Genomic DNA, 19510 nt, shown 5'->3' with positions numbered 1-19510 from the left:
CGGGAGTCCTTTAACTTTTTTTAGGGCAGACCGATCAGCCTAGTTTAGTATATTCAAACATAATGTAGCTGGGGTATCCCAGCTAGTCTGTTTTTCCTGTTTCTGCCCAATATTCCTTGGATAATTCCTGTCTTTTTGTCTAGGGATCTGTGGGTTTTTTACAGTATTATAAAATTAGATACCGAACTTCATTAATGTTGCAGGTTAAGGTGAGGCATTGATTAGTTTAAAAACATGACCTTTATTATGTGTCCTTAGCCATACTCCTCTTGAAACCAAGTAAAGATATAAGAAATATTAGGGCCAGAGGCTCACAGAAACTTCTGGAACAGTGGCAAATTTGCAGTGTATGGATTTTGCCATTATATAGTCAATTTACAAGATTCCAGAACCTGCTGGCAAGGTAGGGTTGAAGGGTATCCTATTTTACTAAGTACACTTATTACAATTTGCATGACTTGCAGAATAAGCTTCCAGATGAGACCAGATCTTTGTATCCGTTGCCTTAGTTTGGCCTTTGCATAGTGTTAAGAAAGCTATGTTCTTCATGTGACAGTAGTTTAGTCCCATTTAAGTGAAAGATGTAAGACTGGTTAATATTTGCAATGATAAATGATGCATTTTGCTGCTATTACTCTAGCATGATGATACAGGTATGACCAACATATCAAATTCTGAAAGCCCGATTTTGTGGTGGTTGACAGTACACCTGGAACCTACAACCTTGTGTCCTGTTTTTATAATCTTTCCCAAGGTACCTGTTTCTGGCCGTCCTATCTATGGCACTGGGCTGGACTCGTGTGGCCACGTCATGTGGTTTCTGTGCACATACCAATCTTGGAGTAAAGTGCATCCATTCAGACTGCCCATTTAGCCAAGGATGTTTTTTATGTTTTTGTACTGTGAACAACATAGAGGATATAAATTTGAACCTTTAAGCCTTACTGCAGTGGAGGGGGAGGTTTAAATGATGTTTTGACAGTATTCATCAGCCGTTTCATTACTGCTTGACGGTAAGAGCGAAAGGCCCTTTTTGGAATGGCTACTAGGAGAGCCTCTGGCCTGCATCCCTCCTGCCTTCGTGAGCTAACCAGCATTAGGCAAACCTAGATGTGTTATAGCAGAGGAAAACCAGAACAGAAACAGCATTACAGATGTGGGAAAATGATCTTCCTTCTCTTAAAATTTTAGAGTAATTGTGTTGAGCTGAGAACTATGGTCAAGTTCAAAGCTATGGCTTCTTTAAGGTTTCATGCTGGTGTTTAGACTGTCATTTCACATGAACCCCATAATGATTCCTTAAAAGAAGAAAACAACTGGTATTTCATTATGAATTGATTTAGGTGATGACTCAATTCATACTGTAGACGGGGGTTTTTCTGCATAGGTGTGTTTTGAGTAGTAAGATTGTTTTTTTAAAAAGACAATAAAAACTTCTGGTGACTATATTATCTACTAAAATGTTATAAAACAGGGCTTAAGAGTTTCACGAAACATTTCCATTAAAAACATTTCCTCGTTTAAATATAGAGAACAAATGCTTTTCTCATGCTTTCTATTTGCCTCTTCAGAAAGTAACCAAATTTCCCACTGGGAAGAACATCTGAGAGGCTAATTAGGGAGGCATGGTCAGCTTTTTTGGATGTTTGCTTTTCTAATACAAATACAGAATAACGAATGTGAACTATAAAGCATATGGTAATGTGCAGCTCCAAAAAGCCTTTGTACGGCCACCAGATTCCAGTTTGTTAGGGGAAGAAAAAAAAAAAAATGTTCTTAATACATAGATTTACAAACAGAAAATAGGTTGACAACATCATGGAGTTAGTTTGAAATGGCATGGTTTAACTTTGTGGGAGTGAAAGAACTTGACTTAATATTTAAGTCTTGCAGCAAGGAGAACTGGCCCACAGATTTTAAAATGTTCTTGCAGAGGTTTTTTTCTGTGATCAAAAGCAAGGCTATTCATGTGAAAGCATGCCTTCATGACTGACCACGGGATGAGGAGCGAACGGCTCGGTGATTAGCGAAAAAGTACAAATGTTGGTGTTAATCCAGTTGGATTATCAGTCAGCGGTAGCTTTGGTGTTCTTACTTGTTTGCCCTCCTCCCTCTTCAGCCACCCCTGATGCACGATCCAGGTTCCCAATAAGAAAGGCTTCTTCGCTTTCATGGCACTTGTGCTCACCAGAAGTACGAACGCGGTGTCAACTGTCAGTGGACACTGTCAGTGGTACCATTCGGAGGGGTTAGTGATAGAACCGAGTGTGATCACTGGCCTGGGGGCAGGGAGGGTCACACGTTTTTTTGGCAAGGACATACTGCAGTTGCAAAAAATCTCTAAACCCTGTTGTCTAAAGTTAGTTCTCAGATTATTTTTTTTGACTGAGCTAGCACTTGAAATAGATGGTAAGGAACTTCTTAATGACCACAAAGTTGCTTTAAAGGATGACAGCCAAGATCTAGTGACGTCAGAGCAAACAAGTTTATCCAAAGGTGATGCTCTTAAAAACCTGTTTTTCAGGCTGCTGTATTTTTTTAAACTGTTCTTCAGTTAGTGTTCTGTAATACAATTGTTTGTACTTTGAACAAGATTGAGGTCAGTTGCAACAGGCTTACTTTAAGCAGGTGTAGTCAAAACAGTTTTATGTGTTCAGGCTTTTTAAAATGATTGGGTATTTTTGGACACCCTTCAACAGCAGGTATTTTACACCATCTATTGGAAGGAAGCAAGGAGGAAAGGGGAATTAAAAAGGTGATATGAAGGACTAAAGGTACAAATGTGGAGGTATTTATATGCTATTGTTAAACGATAGCTATTGGCCTGTGTTTTGTATGTGCTCTAAACTAATAAAGGTAGATGTTTGATTCTCAGTTATAAACAGAAAATCCTGCCACTCCTTTTAGCATACATGTCTCTTCAAGTTCACCTTCGGGGGAAATAAATAAATGAAATGATGCTGGTATCGCACTTGTTAGGGAATGCGTTATTGCTACTCACCATCTAAAATACTTATGCAATGTGGTGTCACAGACATTAGATCTGGGTGATCCTGAAAGTAGTCTCCTTTTGTTTTTCAGCCCCAAAATATTCTACTAACCAGTAAGTCTCCTCTGGGAGACATTAAGATAGTAGATTTTGGCCTTTCCAGGATAATGAAGAGCAGTGAAGAACTGAGAGAAATTATGGGAACTCCAGAATATGTAGGTAAGTTGTTGCTATAGGAGTGACGGATAGGTCAGGCTTTTGGGGAGTGAAAAGAGAAACTCCCTCAATTTGGTGAATGCTGGACTGGCTGTGTAGCTACTGTGTCAAAAGATGAGGTTATTCCTTGGACGTGGTCCTGCTGTCCACGGTAGAACTGGCAAGCCTTGCGGGTCTAATGAGCGGTGATTGTGTGCTTGCGTTGACAATGAGTACTCGCTTTAGACGATTCTTACCAGCAGTGATAACAAGTATTACTTGGATTAAAAGTTAAAAATTACATATTCAGTCTCTGAATATAATATTTTAGCCTGTGGAGGTTTGTATCCATTTTATTTTTTAAAGAAACTGTACTTGAAGCCTTGAAAATGTACTTGAAAATATCTTTAAGTTGTATGGTATATCTTTATGGGTATGGGTTTCAGTGCTGGAATATGGAATGTTGGATATTTCTGATTTTTCCATAAGAAATTTGTATGCAGCTTCCTTAATTGCAAAGGAGACTGGCCTGGCTTCTGAAGATGACAATAAAGGGAAAACAATTTTTAACTTTTTTCGTTTACTTAAGACCAATCAATGATAATAATCACTTAAATAACTTGAATAGAAATATCTTGATTTCAAAAGACTGTCATGCTTCAAATGGCTTATCTTAAATTTTACCACATGCCCATTATTGTGCTATATAACTACAGTATAATGTCTGCATGTGACAAAAACCCTTGTTTTTTTTCCCCTGAATAGCTCCTGAAATTCTGAGTTATGACCCAATCAGTACAGCAACCGACATGTGGTAAGTTGAAAAGGTTTTTTTATTAAAACAAACAAACAAAACTGTACCAAACTAAAAAACTGCTTTTCTGTTTTTTTACTTTTAATTTAGGAGCATTGGAGTACTGGCATATGTTATGCTAACAGGGATATCGCCCTTCTTAGGGGATGATAAACAAGAAACATTCTTAAATATATCTCAAATGAACGTAAGTTACTCTGGAGAAGACTTTGACCTCATATCAGAGTCTGCCGTGGATTTCATCAAAACTCTGCTGGTTAAGAAACCTGAGTAAGTAAAATACACAATTGTAGGTGCTAATACGTCAGGCTGGATTCTTTTTGAATGTAGCAAGTGTGGCATTTTCATTTTTAAAGTATAAGGGAACTTTGAATATTCATATTTTGTTGTGCTATTACCTTTATGTATATGAAAAGAGAATTCTTCCATTTCCCTCCAAACTTGCATATTCTGAATGTGTCCCAAGTGTTAGTAATTAAAACTGTAATTGATTTCAGAAAACTGTATGTGAAGTGTAGCACGTGGTACAGTGTACTGACTTTCCTTGCAGGTTTGCTGATATCTTTTCAATGAACTGTGCTTTGAGCCTTTTATTTTTGATGAGTTGGTAGAGTACCTTACTCTTTTTCTGGTTCGTTAGCATGTTTTGCTCAACGGGCAGCAAACTGGAAATTCCAGGTTTCAGAAGAGATGTTTTTTTGTGGAACTTCACCGGTTCTTCATGGGGAATGTCAGCTTTTGAAATTGCCTACGGCTTGTCTGTGGGAATACTTTAAGAATGTAAGGACTGGATAATTTTCCTATATTTGTATATAAAAGAATCTGTATAAACTTTGAAAGTTGGTTGGCAACATGCGAGCATAAACTGCTATTTGAGGATCTATGAACTCCTTTATTTTAAATGTTAGCAGTTCATCTCCTTGAGCTTCTGTTGGTCCTTTTTGGTAACAGATAGCTATCAGCACTTTTTTTTTTTCAAGTTCTGTAAATCTGTCTTTAATACAGTCACATCCTTGGAATAATTTGCATGGATCTCTCCTGCAAGGTACTGGATTTCAAATCCATTTGGACATTTATTTTGACGCTTTCCTTCCTCTGCAGGGACCGGGCAACGGCTGAAGAATGTCTTCAACATCCGTGGTTAGAACAAAGCGATAATCCTGCTTGCAGGGCCTGGAATAAGAGTACAGGAGGGGAGACCAGTGATGTCGCCCAGAAAGAAGCAGATTCTGCCTCCGAAAAATCAGTAGATGCTGAGAAGACTGAAGAAGAAGAATCAATAGTGACAGAAGAACTAATTGTAGTGGCTTCATATACACTGGGACAATGTAGGCAGTCAGAAAAAGAAAAAGTAACTGAGCAGAAAGCCATTTCCAAACGATTTAAATTTGAGGAACCATTACTGCAAGAAATACCAGGAGAATTCATTTACTGAACTGTGTGGAGCTTCTTAGCTGTAACTGGAAGGCAGTGTTTTCTACTAAACAAAAATATCCTAGCCAAGTGAATTTCTGATATGCAATATATGTTCTAGATAAAAGAAAATGTTGATAAGTGGCATCCAAGGAGAAATGTGCCAAATTTTTAATTTCATGGAACAGATAAACAAGATTTCAAGTGGCTGACAGGAATTTAACAAAGATAAAGAGCTTATTTTTGTTTGTAATTTTTATTTCTGTTTTTTTGTTGCTTGATAGCAGAGTTTTTGTTAATTGTTCCAGTGTTCTGGAGAAGTTGACATTGGAAGTGTATCAGTGACAGATGTCAAGAGGAGTATTTTAGGATATGTTTCGGCATTTAATGCAAATATATAATGCTGGGTTTTCCTCAAACACCTTTTAGCACCCTCGACTTCAGTGGAACTATCTACTGATCTAAAAATTATATGAGAGGAGAATTTGATCAGCTGGTTTGACATAGAGATTTCAAAGTTTTACTGTGTGTAAATATTTCTTTGTTTACATCAAGTCAAAGACTCACACTCATCTGGTGTGTAGCCACCCAGTGAGATGTGCTTCTCTAGAAAGAGATGTACATGTCCCACAGGTGAAGAAATCTGTTTTGGGGAATGATTCCAGATCACAGTGGTGATACTTCTTTACTTTGGGAGCACAGTAAAATCCTGCTCCAGAGGGTGATGAATTTGCTTCGGTCACTCTTGAGAGCCAGCAGACACAGCTCCCTTCCCCTCCTGTGTTGGGCAAGATGTGCTCATAGAGTCCAGCTCAGGGTGACTGCACAGTGTTTGGAAAAAAGAGGGACAGAGGCTCTGATGTAGCTCTACTGAAGTTCTTTCCACTGACTTCACGTTAGATCAGACAGTTTGTCCAACTAATGATAGATCAGCCCTTGGTTCCACCTCCCCCAGAAGCTGGCTGGGGTTTTACTGGGAGCATGAGGTCATTTCTGCCTTCTTTCTGTTCCTCTAACCGTTGCTTTAAGGAAGAAAGAAGCATCCTTAGGCTAAATTGCATAACCTTGTTCAATATAGCTATCCGATGAGGAAGAAGATGCTGCTTCCTCTGAAACAATGAAGCACAACTCATACCTCGCGCTTCCCCATCACTCTCCCTTAGACACTTGGAAAAACAGCACGTGTGTGATGGGGCAGAGTGGGACCGGGGAGCTGGGTGGGTGGGTCTTAGTTCTGAATGGACACGGTCCCTCAGAGGACAAAGCTGGGACCAACTGGGCATCAGAATTGACTGGTTTTTGCAATGTATAGGTCTGAGGATCTCAGACTGAGTCCTAGTTTTCCAAGAAATCTTTCATATTGATGCTGTTCCAAAGTTTAATTTTTATGTAATTGAAGTTTAGTACTATTATATTGCATACTGTTAACTATTCAACTATTTATTTGGTTTCTTTATGCTGTTCCTTTATAATAAACCCTGACAAAAGTTTTCTTGCTATAAAACAATGAATAGAAACTCTTAAGCTACTTTTTCCTTTTTTCCATGTTGCTACAAACTTTCCTAGTTTCAAATGTCGAGAGAACGTTCTTTAGTGAGCAGGAGTTCAGTGCTCTGTGCTAGTATAACAGTTCCTCCTTCACACAAAAGGTAAATGGCTTATTAATAACACAAGCAGTACTGGGGTGATCTGATTAGCGTTGCTGAAAGGGTGGGAGAAAAAGCACTAGGAAAGAAGAAAACTGAACCAAAAGCGGCGTGACACTGATTTGGAGCAGTGAGAATTTTTCCAAAAGGCTTCATTGCCAGTGGTCTGGTTGCCTTCACTCAAAGCCACATCAGAAAAATTGCACCTAAATTAAACCATTCTGTTTGGCTTCTTCCCCTATGGAATTACATATTGAATATTAATGTAGGTGGGACAACTTCCCACTCCTTGGAGACCTTCATACAAGAAAACGTCCACTAGTACTCGTAACTGAGTGTGGATGTGGTTTATACTGTAATGTGGAGATGTCTTTCAGACTCCAGAGAAAGGAGTCTGCTGGTTTTCACCTCTGTGGACAGTAACCTCCAGGCTCCCGAGAGGCCACCACGCGAGGTCTTCTGGGGTAGCTGTGGCTGGCCATGAGTTAAACAAGAACCTTTGGGCCAGCAGAGTAGTGGTGTTACCTGGGGGCTGCGTTACTGCCTGTCTGCTGACCCTGCCTACACCGCTCACCTGTTTCGGGTTTTTTAGGCGTGCCGGTACTCTTCGTGGCCATCCTGCTTTCACTGCTCGGTCATGTGCCCGAGACACTTTGCTTGGGTGAGGGCACATTAACTTACGAAATTCTTTTGCGCAAGATTACAGTTTCTCCCAGCGTTTGTCGCTGCCATTTTGACTTCTTTTTTTCATGTCTGTACTCCCTTGCTTTTACAAAGCTGAGCACAGCGCTGCGGTGGAAGCGTGCCCGCATCCCACCCTTACAAACCAACGCTGCCGGATCTGCATACCCGAATGTGTCATAGCTCGTGGTTGCTCAGAGCAAATCACTGGAGGGACGTTGACCTGTTTCAATTCCTATTTGTAACCACAGGTCATGTCTCAGGTGGGGACTGGTACTAACGAAAAGAGTAGATGCTGAGCAGCATATGTTTTCTCCTATATTTACTGTTTTTAATGTATGACAATGAAGCTTAACATGTATAAATGAACAATGTACTTATTACAAGGCCAGCTTCTCTTGAATTGGCTGCTTTGAGATTTCCAGTGGGCTGCATTTCTGTTTAACTTTTTGTGCCTTAAGGTGGTTTTGTACAGTGGTTTTCTAACATCATTAAGAATTTGTATAAAGTTGTGACAGTTTAATAGCATAAGTTATAAACAAGGCATCTTAGATTGGCCCTGTAGTAGGAAAAATTTTCTATAATGTTTAACTGTGGGACCATCAGCCAGTCCCACACGCTTGACACGATTTCTGTTCCGCTGTAAGCGTGGGTAAAGCTGTCAATGAGCTGTTCTTACCCCGTGCTGCAGAAAGGGGCTATTGAGGTTAATGTTTTTGAGAGGCTTAGCTACTGGTGGAGTAACATGTTCAGACTGGGAACGAATCACTAGCTTGTGAAGAAGAGCTGATTTTCTGCAGCTCCGTGAATGCAGAGGGCTGCATGTACATACGCTGTTCATCTGGAAAAAAAGCTGCTTATGCCTGAAGGTGTCTGTGGGGAAGGGGGTGGCTGCAGAGGAGGAATCTGCTCCCGGGATGCAGTGGGCAACGCACACTCTGTCCCCACTCTCCGGCTGGGCACCTGCTGCCGAACGCTGGGAGCACGGCCGCCGCGCGCCTGAAAGTGGGAAGCTGAGAGGAATGGAAATGTGGGTGTTGTCAGCAACCACCGGAGAACTGTTCTCTCTCTGGCTCTGAGGGAGAGGTGGGACCTAGATCTATAGGTGGGGGGTGTCCAGGCCTACGCATCTGTTGCAGTTGTTGGAATAAACAGCAAACACCTAGTTGAAAGCAAAGCCTTGTCTCCTCTCGTTGCTATGTTCACCTCTTTAAGCAAGGGGCTATAGATTTTGTAGTCATTGAACTAAAAGTTCTAAACAATACTCCTTTTGCTATCCAAAGCTGAATTTGTGTGGTGATTTGTCTCATTTCTTACATTTTTCAAGTGAGGATCCGTAAATACAAAAGGGTGAATTTCAGCTTGCAATCTGCCAGGTGAAGCTTGAGAGCTGTTAGGTAGGAAATGCAAATAAAAATTAACTGCCCGTTCTCCACTGGTGGTGCTGGCGGGGAACAGGGAGGAAGGTGGGCCTTGCACCAAGTTATTCCATGGCTTAAGAGCTCTCTTAAATATTCCAGGGGCTGTTCCTGGAAGGCAGTTTGACGTTTTAAAGAAATAGTGCCAGTTCATTGTACTTCTGATAAGGTGTTTACTGTTTCAGGAACTTCACAATAAATGAAATTTTGTTTTCTGAACAGCTGCTGGGTCTTTTGTTCTTCACACATTGGGAAACACTTTAAAACCTAATAATTTTTCTAAAAACCATAATCTTTCTTCAGGACAGCATTACTGATTTGAAACAGAATTCCAGAAGTTATGCTGGTTTGCTGGGAGCAGGATGGCTGCATGATGACTGGAATCAATAGTAAAGCTGGAGTACAGCAACTTCAACTCTTCTGTGGTCGGTGACTGCACACCTGCATGCTTGGCTTTGAGAGCCAGATAGAAATATATTGCTGGGGCTGGGTCCTGGTATGTTAGGTGGAGTCTCCTCTTCAAATGCCCTTGCTTTTCTCCAAGGATTTCTGTAAAGTTATTTTTCTCAACACCTATGTAGCACGATTAATGATAGTTTTCTGAACGACAAGTTTGTTCAATTTGTGCAGCAAATTTAAAATGCACCAACAATCTTTTCCACTCTAAAGCAATCTCCTTGCACTATAAACATCTCCACAATACAGCATTTACTGATGTTGAATTAAGCTGTCCTGGGGATTAATAGATAGAGTCACCTTATCCACCTAAATCTTCCGTTTTGTTTTTTTTTTTTCTTGGTGCGTACTAAAAATAGCAATATATTGCCATTAAACTTAGAACTGTTATTTCAGATGTCTGACAGGTGGGGGGAATGACCTACCTGAAGATGTGGGTTTGGAAAACAGTATTTAAAGGCCAGAGCGTGGTGTGCGGTGTAGGACAGCTGCGTATCCAGGCCAGGGTGGAGCAGATGCAAATCAGCATTAATCCAGGTTTAAGGAATCGCGCTGAGATCTGTGCTCCGTGCAACTAACATCCCCTCCGAGGTGTGCTGTGCCTAGAACTCTGTTATTTGCCTGATGTGACTTCCTGTGGGGAAAGACAGAGCATCGACTACGTGCTGGGCGAGAGAAGTATTTCCTCTTTTAGGGAAAGGCATTTCCTCCTCTAACACTGCTTAATTTCATTAATTGTTCCTGTTATAAAACAGCTGACAACTGTATAGCTCTGTAAAAGTAAAATATTTTGGTTCCATAAAAATACAACCTGGAAGCTTTATAAAACAGAAAAAAAAATTAAGCCCATATGGGTGTGATAAAAATCTCTCTTAATTAAGAAAAGGTTAGGATTTGTCAGAGTGTAGCAGAACCTTAGTACCACAACAGTTACTGCGAAATTAGGAGAGGAAAAGGAATTTAACTACTTGAAGGGATTATCTTTTTTCCTGTAAACAGAGAGAAAATTGCTTTGAGTCTTTGGTTGCTGGTGCAATCAGAATCACAGCTAAGTGTGGGTACCCCATCTCTTCAATTAATTTGTCATCCCAGTGTACAGACTAAATTACACAGGTGCCTTTTAACTAATCCTCACAGGAAAATCTCCCGAGCTGTTGAGGTATCACCTTACCGACTGCCACCTTCCACGAGCACCCTCTGAGATGGAAGTTCCTGTCATGGGCCTTGCCAGGCAAAGAGAGGCAAAAGCTGTCTCTTGGAAGTTGTGAATAAAGGTTCTAAATCTTCTAGGAAAGCCAGTTAACAGGAACTGCATTAGACTTGTCAAAAAGTGACTTGATTCTAGGTTTTTTATATACTTGGTGCTACATAAAGTGAACCAAAAGTGTTTAGCCAGGCGTGATGTGTCTTCCAAAGTAGCACCAAGAGTGTGACAGGTCTCCACCGCTGCTGGTATTACAGGACTGCCTGGGCCATGCTGCAGGGAAATTTGTAGGAAATTTTGCAGAAAACATGCAGAAAAATGATTTTGCTTTGACAAGCAAACAAGGGGCAGGCAAAGGGCGGGAAAGAACTGGATGTATCCTCATCTCTAAATGGGAGGTGAAGCCAAATGACTAATGTTCCCCCTGCAGGGCAAGTCATCTGCCCAAACTAGGAAGTGACAAAACCGTATTGCTACCTGGAGAAACATACTCAGAAGGGAACACATCAGCCCACTTAGCCTGTACGAAACTAGTGCTTTTAAAACATCTGGTTTTATATAGCCCCTGTGTGCTCGTCAGGTCCGACTCAAAGAGGTGCAAGCACTGTAACAGCCTGCTAAGCAATATTTGTTGTTCCTCAGTTGTAAATTAAGTTCTTGCCCTGAACAGCCTGCTGCCTTGATAGTTTCCTTGAGGGTGATGACGGCCTGGCAGAAGCTATTAAAATCAAACTAGAGAGTAAGAAACAAACACGCAATCCAGCAAAGGTCACGAAGATGATGGTGGTTTTAACCACACCAACAACTGGAAAAGGAACTATGCAAATTTTCAATCCAATTTAAAAGAAATTATTTAACATACTGAAAATTATTAAGACAATTAAAAGATTGCAGTGCCTGTTAACGAGGCTGAGAGGACCTGGGCTTGTTGGCCTGGAGAAGAGACGGCTCAGGGAGGAATCTTACAAGTGCGTGTAAATACCTGTGGTGGAGGAGTAAAGAGGATGGAGCCAGGTTCTTCTCAGTGGTGCCCAGTGGGAGGACAAGAGGCAATGGGCACAAACTGAAACACAGGAAATTCGGTTTAAACATAAGAAAATGCTTTTTTTTTTACTGTGAGAATGGTTGTACACTGGTATCTTGTCCAGAGGTTGTGGAGTCTCCATCCTTGGTGATCTCCACCACTGACTGGACACAGCCGCAGGCAATCTGCTCTAGCTGACCCTGCTGTGAGTGAGGCTGTTGGAGCAGACGATCTCCAGAGGCTCCTCCTGATCTTAACTGTTCTGTGAGTAGAAAAGAACGGCTTTCTAAAGGAGTTTTAATAGGGGGGTTAGGGTCTTTTATCAAAAGATTAATATTTTCTTGATAAAAATGAAATTATTTTCCACACTGGTGCTGAATGACGTGCAATACATTACAATTATAATGAATTAGTGCTTCAATGACCTAACAAAGTTAAATACAACCTAACCTGCTCCAGTGTTCCTCAGAAGAAGACTGCAAGGGGTGCCCAGGTGCCCTCTTCAAGTTATTTGGGTTTTCAGCAGCTGCTGGTGGTTCTGAGACCTTTGCTCTTCCCTTTTTCCTGGTGTGTTCCAGCTCTGTTGGCTGCTCCTGCTGCACCTGTGTCCTCTCTGGAAGCAGCACCCGTGGGCTGTGGTGTATTTAATGGGAGCCATGAGGCCAAAGCAGCTCAGTGTTGAACACACCAGCCTGCTGCTTTTTTCTCCTTTTGAATATGTGCTTCTTAAAAGGCCTCAAACAGGGAGAGGAAGTGGCTTCTGAGGCTCTTCAAGGTCAAGAGGTAAGAAATTCTCTGTTTGCTATTAGGTAGTAAAACAAAAGCAGGGATTTAAGTGTAACTTTTCTCTTGTCCTGCTCTAATCTGCTGGCTTCCAGCTCCACGCATTGCTTGCTTCCACCTCCAGGTTTAGAGTTGATTTAGAGAGACTTTGGTATGATATGATGATACTGCCCATTCGCACAGCTCTGATGAACCCGTGGTTTGGTTAGGATGATCAGGAGTGCCTAAAGTTAAAGGGGTGCTCTGCTAGGCCTCGGGGTGGGAAGTGAAAGACACAGCCTGCTCAGAAACTCTGCTTCCTCAAGCAAGGTAATAAAATCTGCAGCGTTACTGGTAATGTTTGTGTGGGGGTGCCTCCCTCAGGCCTGGGACACCCAGGGTTAGAGCTGGGCCAGGCGGTGGTGTTGTGGCGCAGCAATTTGGGAGGCCAGAGCAGGGACATCGCGCGTGCCAGCTCACGAGATGGGAGGGTGGTGAGCGAGCGTTGTGCCGCGGGCAGGGCTGGTCGTGGCTGGATTTCCTGGACATCTGTACACCTTGTAGCCGCTGCAGGTCCCAGGCTTACTAAGCGCCCAGCAGTGACAAAAGGCAGGTGCGTGGCAGCGTGCCAGATGCTCCTAGTGCAGACACGGGGATTGCATGGGCTGGGGTTGCTCTCAACAACCACAGCATCTTTGGAGATGGGTAATGAGTCAAAGCTGCAGCCAGGGAAGTGATAATTGATGGATGAAGTGGTTGGTTTGGCTTTTCCTTGTCAACTGTTTGATTCCCCACCAAACTTCTTCAGTGACCAAAGGCCAGAGCTGCCCAAGCTCTAAGACACCAGGTGGCTGGGAGAGCTCCACATTTCCCAGGAGGTTTTCTTGCTAGGTGGGCTGCAGTAGTGCAAGCCTAATGTTTTTAAATCACACCATTTGTATTTTGTGAAACCAGATAGGAGTGATTTCAGTCTTAAAGCTGGGACACAGTCTCTCCGTCATTCATCCTAATCCTTCCCCTGGCTTGTTGGGCATTCTTAAGGGTTGGATCAGGTCGCACAAGTGCTGTTCATCCTGGCAGCTCTTCCTGAGTCCCACAGCAAAGCTCACGTGTATTGTTTCCTTGTGAAATAGTTTGTCCAGATGCCTTTGCTGTGGTCCTTTAGTATCTCCTTCTTTCTGCTTTGGCATGTGTTCTTCAGACTTGTTCAAAAGCCACCTCAGCCAGTTTGCTGGGTCATTGTTGAGCAGGAAAATGCTGGCTGGCCCTTTAATGATCCTTTGCTCCAGCTCTCCCTTCTCTAATACTCATCACTCTTGCAAACCTTTGGTGGATGTCTAGGACTCAAAGTTGGATGTTGAGTTGGAGGCAGGGCAGGGTGGGAAGGGAATTGAGTGGTATAAGATCTGGGCCTTCCCTAGCTGCAGCTTGATTAAGCTGCTCTGTTACAATAAACCCAAAATACTCTTCCTTGTGCACTTTTTTAATGGCTTGCATGTTACTTCAAGTTATGAAGGCAGGACAGTTACTTGTGTCTCTTCACTGTCTCAGATGGTGCCTTAGGCTTTGCAATTGTTTGAATGTGCAGTTTGGGGCGGGGGGTAGAAATGGGGGGAGCTTTGGTGGTTTTGTTTTCTGTTTATTCCTGGTGACAGTCAATTCTCTACCTGGCTGACAGAATCAAGGCCCAGTCAAAATCCCTTGTAGTCAGAGTGAGCCATGGCAGCGTTTTACCCCTTCTGCACCTCCTGGGTGTTTTCCTCCCTACGTAAACATGCTCCCCCCGAACTCGTGTCGGGCAGTGCTGGTGTGAAGCAGAGGCTTCTGAGTAACCTGCAGCACGAGCAGCGAGCCTCTTCCTGGAATTCAGAAGCTACAGCGAGTGGCCCCAGCTATGTCATGAGCTTTTTAATGATGACTGTGAGGGTGCAAATTTACCTGATATGTGACTCATTCATTAGGAGTGGAGGGGGCTGCTGCTGAGCTTCGCCTTCACTGCTTCATCCCTCCTGCTTTAGGTAACACCTCGTTGAGAAACAGGGGGGAAACCAAAGCAGCAAGGGGATTGCTTTGAGAAGCTGACTTAGTCTTGCAGCCATGACGGAGCAGCCCAGCTGTCCTGACTGTGGTCTGCAATTGTAGAAAAGTTCAGTTTCCTGGCACTTTGTTTATTTATTTCAAATTCATAATACCAGCACACATGGGGCATAACGCATGACTTCTCTGGAACAGCAAGTCTTTTGCAAGATATTTATTTTAGGCTTTGGCTGAACACATGAATAAACCAGCAAAAGAAAGAAATAACAATTATGACAATGATGAGGTCAATCTTAGAGAGAAAATTGTCTTGAGAGCACCCACTTAAGTGAAATTGTCGCTTGAGACAACTGTGTAGGTTCACAGACACAGCAGGAGGCAATCGATTAATGGCTCCTTTGGCTCAATGGGAGGTGGAGAAGCAGCTGCCTTTGATTTTTTTAGCCTTCTTGCACACCAATGCTTTCCACCGGGGAGTGGTAAACAGGAATATTCTGACCATCCCGCAGTTTTAAGGTGACATCCTGAAGGCACCAGCTGACAGAAACCAAAAGAGATTTTTTTTAACTTATTTCAATCACTTTTAACATAGTAGTAAAGTCAGCGTAGAAACAGCTGGCATGGTGAAACAACTCATTCCACGCATTCATTGCTTTTAAAAATTCTCTCAAGTGTTTTAAAACTTGGTTTGCGAGTGCCAGCTTCTGAAAGCTGTTTTCCCTAATAGTGTAGCACAGCCCAGATTTAAAGGTCTGGGATGCGTGTTCCTATTTGTTGCAACTCAAATAAAATCCTGCCAGCTATTTTTAGACAGGACATTCCTCCCCCGACCCAGTGCCTTTCTTCCTCTCCATCCTGCGGGTGCATTCCTTGCTCCACTCCTCTCCAGCCTTGGAGCCAGACCGTGTTGCTAAGGAATTATCCTGGCTTGGAGGAGTTTGAACACTGTGTGATCGCTCAACATGACGGCTGAAACCCTGACAGGGTACGATGGTGGTTACTCGGAGAAGGAAAACTGCCTTTGCTGGAGGCTGAGCGGGGAGTCTTTTCCTTCCTCTAAGCTCTGCTCCAAACCCACTTCTGTGAGACTACTCATCCTGCTTTTCCAGCTGGGAAGGGCTATTATTTTGGGGTACTAAGATAGAATTTTTTTCAAAAGCTCCTGGCGCTTGCCCACCTCTGCTGTAGCTGGAGTCAGTGCTGAGTACACACAATTAGATAATTAGGCGGCCACACCTCTGTGCGACGGGTCTGTGGCAGGGCTCTTCCCTCGCCAACCCTCCGCCTCCATCCGACCCCGGACGAGCAACTGCCTGGCTTATAACAGGGCTTGAAGGAGCAAGTGCTGGCTCCCCCCAGCCTGGCCTGGGGTCTCAGCCCTTCCTCCCGCTCGCTGCGGGGTGGGCAAGTGCCATTTTGCAGGACTGGTGCCTGGGTCGCCCTTGCCTCTGGGCCCTCTCCCCATCCCTGCGCTGCCTGTGCTGGGGTGAACGCCGCCTCCTCCTCCAGGTCCAAACCAGCTCACGTACTCTAAATTTCCCTTTTTTCAGTTGCCCTCTTTTTTTCATAACCACATAAATAGATAAAGCGCTATGGACAGACGGCACACTCGGAGTCAGGAGCGGTTCAGTGGCTCAGGAGCCTCAACTACTCTTGCCCAGAGCGCTGACCTCCTCGCGCCATGTAACTGTGTCTGTGTGGGCCTGGTTGCTCCCCGCGCTCTGCAGAGCCCCACCAGGATGGCCAGTTTACAGGTTTGTCATCACTATAGGGGATTTCGGGAGCTCCTCTTCATGAAGAAGATGGGAACCCGCCATTTTACTCCAAGTTCCTCAGCCGGGCACAAGGACACCAAGTCCAGTCTAGCCCCGGGTGGAGCTGTGCGCAGAGCCCCAACGTAGGCAGAGATGATCGAGTCTGACAGATTTGTCTGCCACAAACCCTGTTACAGAAGATGCTTTTTTTCTTTTTTTCCCCTCTTAAGCTTGCAGAAATGCACAGAGACCTCCATTTAAAACAAAACTCTGAGAGATATGTATGCACTTCAATTACTGCCGTAGTTTAACATCTTGCAATCTTCAGTTATCCTCACAGTAACTTGGCGAAACAGGAGGGAACTGCTATTTCCCTCCATCTGTGAGGAAGGAATAAGGAGGAGTGAGGAGATCAGAGCCCTGGCCCCCAGGGAAGTGCAGGTGTGCAAGAAAGGTGGTCGGGGCCTCTGGGGGTATCTCTGGTCACTAGGGAGGAGGAGCCTCTCAAGTCCCAGTCTAGTGCCTTCCTCCCATCATTGTACACCTTACTTCCCATAGTTACGTGGAAGAGAATTCCAGTAAGTTGTGCTCATCTAATTATGAAAAGAAAACATTACCATATGGCTGGTGGAAGTTGAGCAAAAATGCTGTTGCTTTGAGTTTCTAAATAGAGCTGACAGAAGCTCCTAACAAACTCCAAGAACAAGTACATGAGAGGAGGTTTGCATCTAATGAAATGTCCTCTTTTGCAATGGAAGATGGACTTTGAATTTGTGTAGTAATTCTTTGCTTAGCTCTAGAAAACAATTTACCCTTGACAAGAGAGGTTTTCAGGCTTCAGTACTACGAAAATGTAAAGTCGCTACTACATGATGTGGAGTCAGAGCATCCTCCTACTGTAATATATCTGTTCTAGCACTTTTTTTTAACTATAAAGACCGTGTTGGATAGCTTGAAAAAATTCCTGCATGATTTTTAGCTCACCTTGACAGGCTCTGATGTAATGTGTAAAATAATTCCTCTACTGCAATAAGTAATACTAGACTTGCTGTTCAACGGTCTTGCACCTTCTGGGAGAAGAGGGGTGGGAGGGGACAATACGTTACCTTGGCACCCTGTATTTGTATATATACTGAGCTATAGCTTGCAGAACACACTTCACACAAATTAATGGCTCATGTTGTTCTTCTATTTGTACTCATAGGGATGAATGAATATATTTCTCAACTAATTTATGGTTTTTGTCATAATGACAGTAATAACGTTTCACAAGACCTTCAGACATGAATTTCCTCTTCCTTGGTGTGCATGATCTCAGCAACATGGATTACTAACACAAATATCCTGCTCCACTCTCTTCTCCTACCACTTCTCTCCCTGCATCTATCTGCTTCTCCCAGTACGCACCATTGGCGGGCGTGGTCCATCTCTGAGTTAATGTAGAGGTACCCCGCTGATTTTGTTCCGGATACCGGTAACTTTATCTGCAGATGTAAAAGTATGTTAAAGATTCAGTGAAGCATGCTACTGAAATGGCCATGTCCTCCTTCTACAGTCAAAGACGCAACACCTCCCTTTTAACTTAAACTCTTTTTTCTTTTTTTAACATATTTCAGAGTTTCACTAAGCTTTCCTAACGGCTAAGGTGTGCGTGCTATACAAGTATGCCTGTTCTGCCATACATTAATCTCTCTCTGCTGAAAGAATGCACTGTGTTACAGCTGCAACCCCCAGGGAAAACCACTCGCTCTCTGAAATATTTACGAGCAAACACCTCTCCTTACCAGAATGCATGGTGATCCAGAGGTGACCTGCACTGTGCCAGAGCTTCCCATAACCATAACAAGCCTGTAGGTTGAGATCCTCTACAGATCAGTCCATTAACATGCATCAAGGCAATGAGACATTCAATGATTTTTGTCAGCGTCACAAATTCTGCCACTCAGTTGTTTAACAAACAAAGCTAGAAGCTGCAGCACTGACCACAGCTAATTGCACTTGGTATAAAGTTTGAATAAAAGAAATGTTTCAGGTGTAGTGTTTGCTGCTGGTATTGCCATCACAAAGGGAAAATACCAAGGGTTCTCCAACAGGCCCAGGAGCTAGGAATGTTGCGGAGTCAGTAAATTGATCTATGATATAATCACTAACGATTAACTAGTTTATTTTGTGAAAACGTGAATTCTCAGGAGCATAAAAATGCGGAGAAGAAAGTTGGTGGTTTGTGTCATGGGTGAGGTCGGCAGAAGGCAGGGTTTGACTTCACCCTGAGTCACCCGAGAGACCAGCATTCTTACACAGTGACACAGGAACATATCGGTGGGACAGGTTCTCTTCTTCTTTACAATCAGCATAAGAGGTTGTGCATTTTCCCCACATTTGTGTCCTTGGATATGCTGCCTGGTAAAATCTCTAAAACCTGGGAAATGTTTTGACCCAGGGTGTCATGTGGGTGAAGCCTGGCTGGAGTGAGATAGAAAGTGGAATTTTATGTGAGTTGGTTGAAGGTTGATTTTTTTTTTTATTTTTTTTTTTTGGTGTGTGTCCTGACAGCCCCTCTTCTTCACTGCACCATCTGTCCCATTCCTTACTGCCCTTGCTTGGTCCCCAGGACTCCCAACAACTCACCGGGAGGTACCAAATGATGCAAATGTGACGAGATCCCTCAGTGCTGTTGCCTGGAGAGGTCTCTAGAGACGTTTTGCGTCACTAGCAAAACCAGGAAAGGGCAGCCAGCCCTGGATTAAGGGGTAAAAACACTGATGGAAAGTCCTTTTCAGGCAGCAACCCAGAGTGGAAGTGGACTTGTGTTTGCAAGGCTTGCCTCAGCCCAGCCCCGGGCTGACGCAAGGCAGCCTTGTGCAATGCTTCAGCACCCAGCGCAGCATTCTCCAGCCACTACGTAACCCCAGCGCTCAGCCCCACGCCGGGCAGCCGTCCTCCATGGCACAGACTTACAGGTGCTTTTAAAAACCACACCATTTGTGCTGTACCACAGCGTAGCTCCTAAGTGGCTATAAAACTCTGTTCTGAACAAGGCTTTAAAAACTAGCATGGGATGTATTGGGGGGAGAGGGGGGCAGCTGCTATTTTAAAGCTGGGTCTGATATGTTTCTG

At 43.4% G+C, this 19510-nt stretch overlaps 2 protein-coding genes across 6 annotated transcripts in view; one reads left to right on the top strand and one right to left on the bottom strand.

The window, feature by feature from the left end:
- STK17A (serine/threonine kinase 17a) overlaps positions 1–9375 on the top strand; it is a 28683-nt gene extending 19308 nt beyond the window's left edge. The window contains exons 4-7 of the mRNA XM_074843147.1: positions 3082–3208; positions 3950–3998; positions 4089–4268; positions 5100–9375. Coding sequence (XP_074699248.1) covers positions 3082–3208; positions 3950–3998; positions 4089–4268; positions 5100–5433 — 690 coding nt within the window. The 3' untranslated portion in view covers positions 5434–9375. The remainder of the gene's footprint in view (positions 1–3081; positions 3209–3949; positions 3999–4088; positions 4269–5099) is intronic.
- A 5463-nt stretch (positions 9376–14838) lies between these two features.
- The window catches only part of COA1 (cytochrome c oxidase assembly factor 1), a 53447-nt gene continuing 48775 nt past the window's right edge, over positions 14839–19510 (bottom strand). For all 5 annotated transcript variants that reach the window (XM_074843075.1, XM_074843057.1, XM_074843083.1 and 2 more), the window contains 2 exons: positions 17801–17877; positions 14839–15176 (listed from right to left, as the gene is read on the bottom strand). In XM_074843075.1, coding sequence (XP_074699176.1) covers positions 15080–15176; positions 17801–17877 — 174 coding nt within the window. In that variant the 3' untranslated portion in view covers positions 14839–15079. The remainder of the gene's footprint in view (positions 15177–17800; positions 17878–19510) is intronic.

The sequence above is a fragment of the Strix aluco genome, chromosome 1 (genome assembly GCF_031877795.1).
Source record: "Strix aluco isolate bStrAlu1 chromosome 1, bStrAlu1.hap1, whole genome shotgun sequence".
NCBI lineage: Eukaryota > Metazoa > Chordata > Aves > Strigiformes > Strigidae > Strix > Strix aluco.
This window is presented reverse-complemented; position numbering and strand designations above follow the sequence as displayed.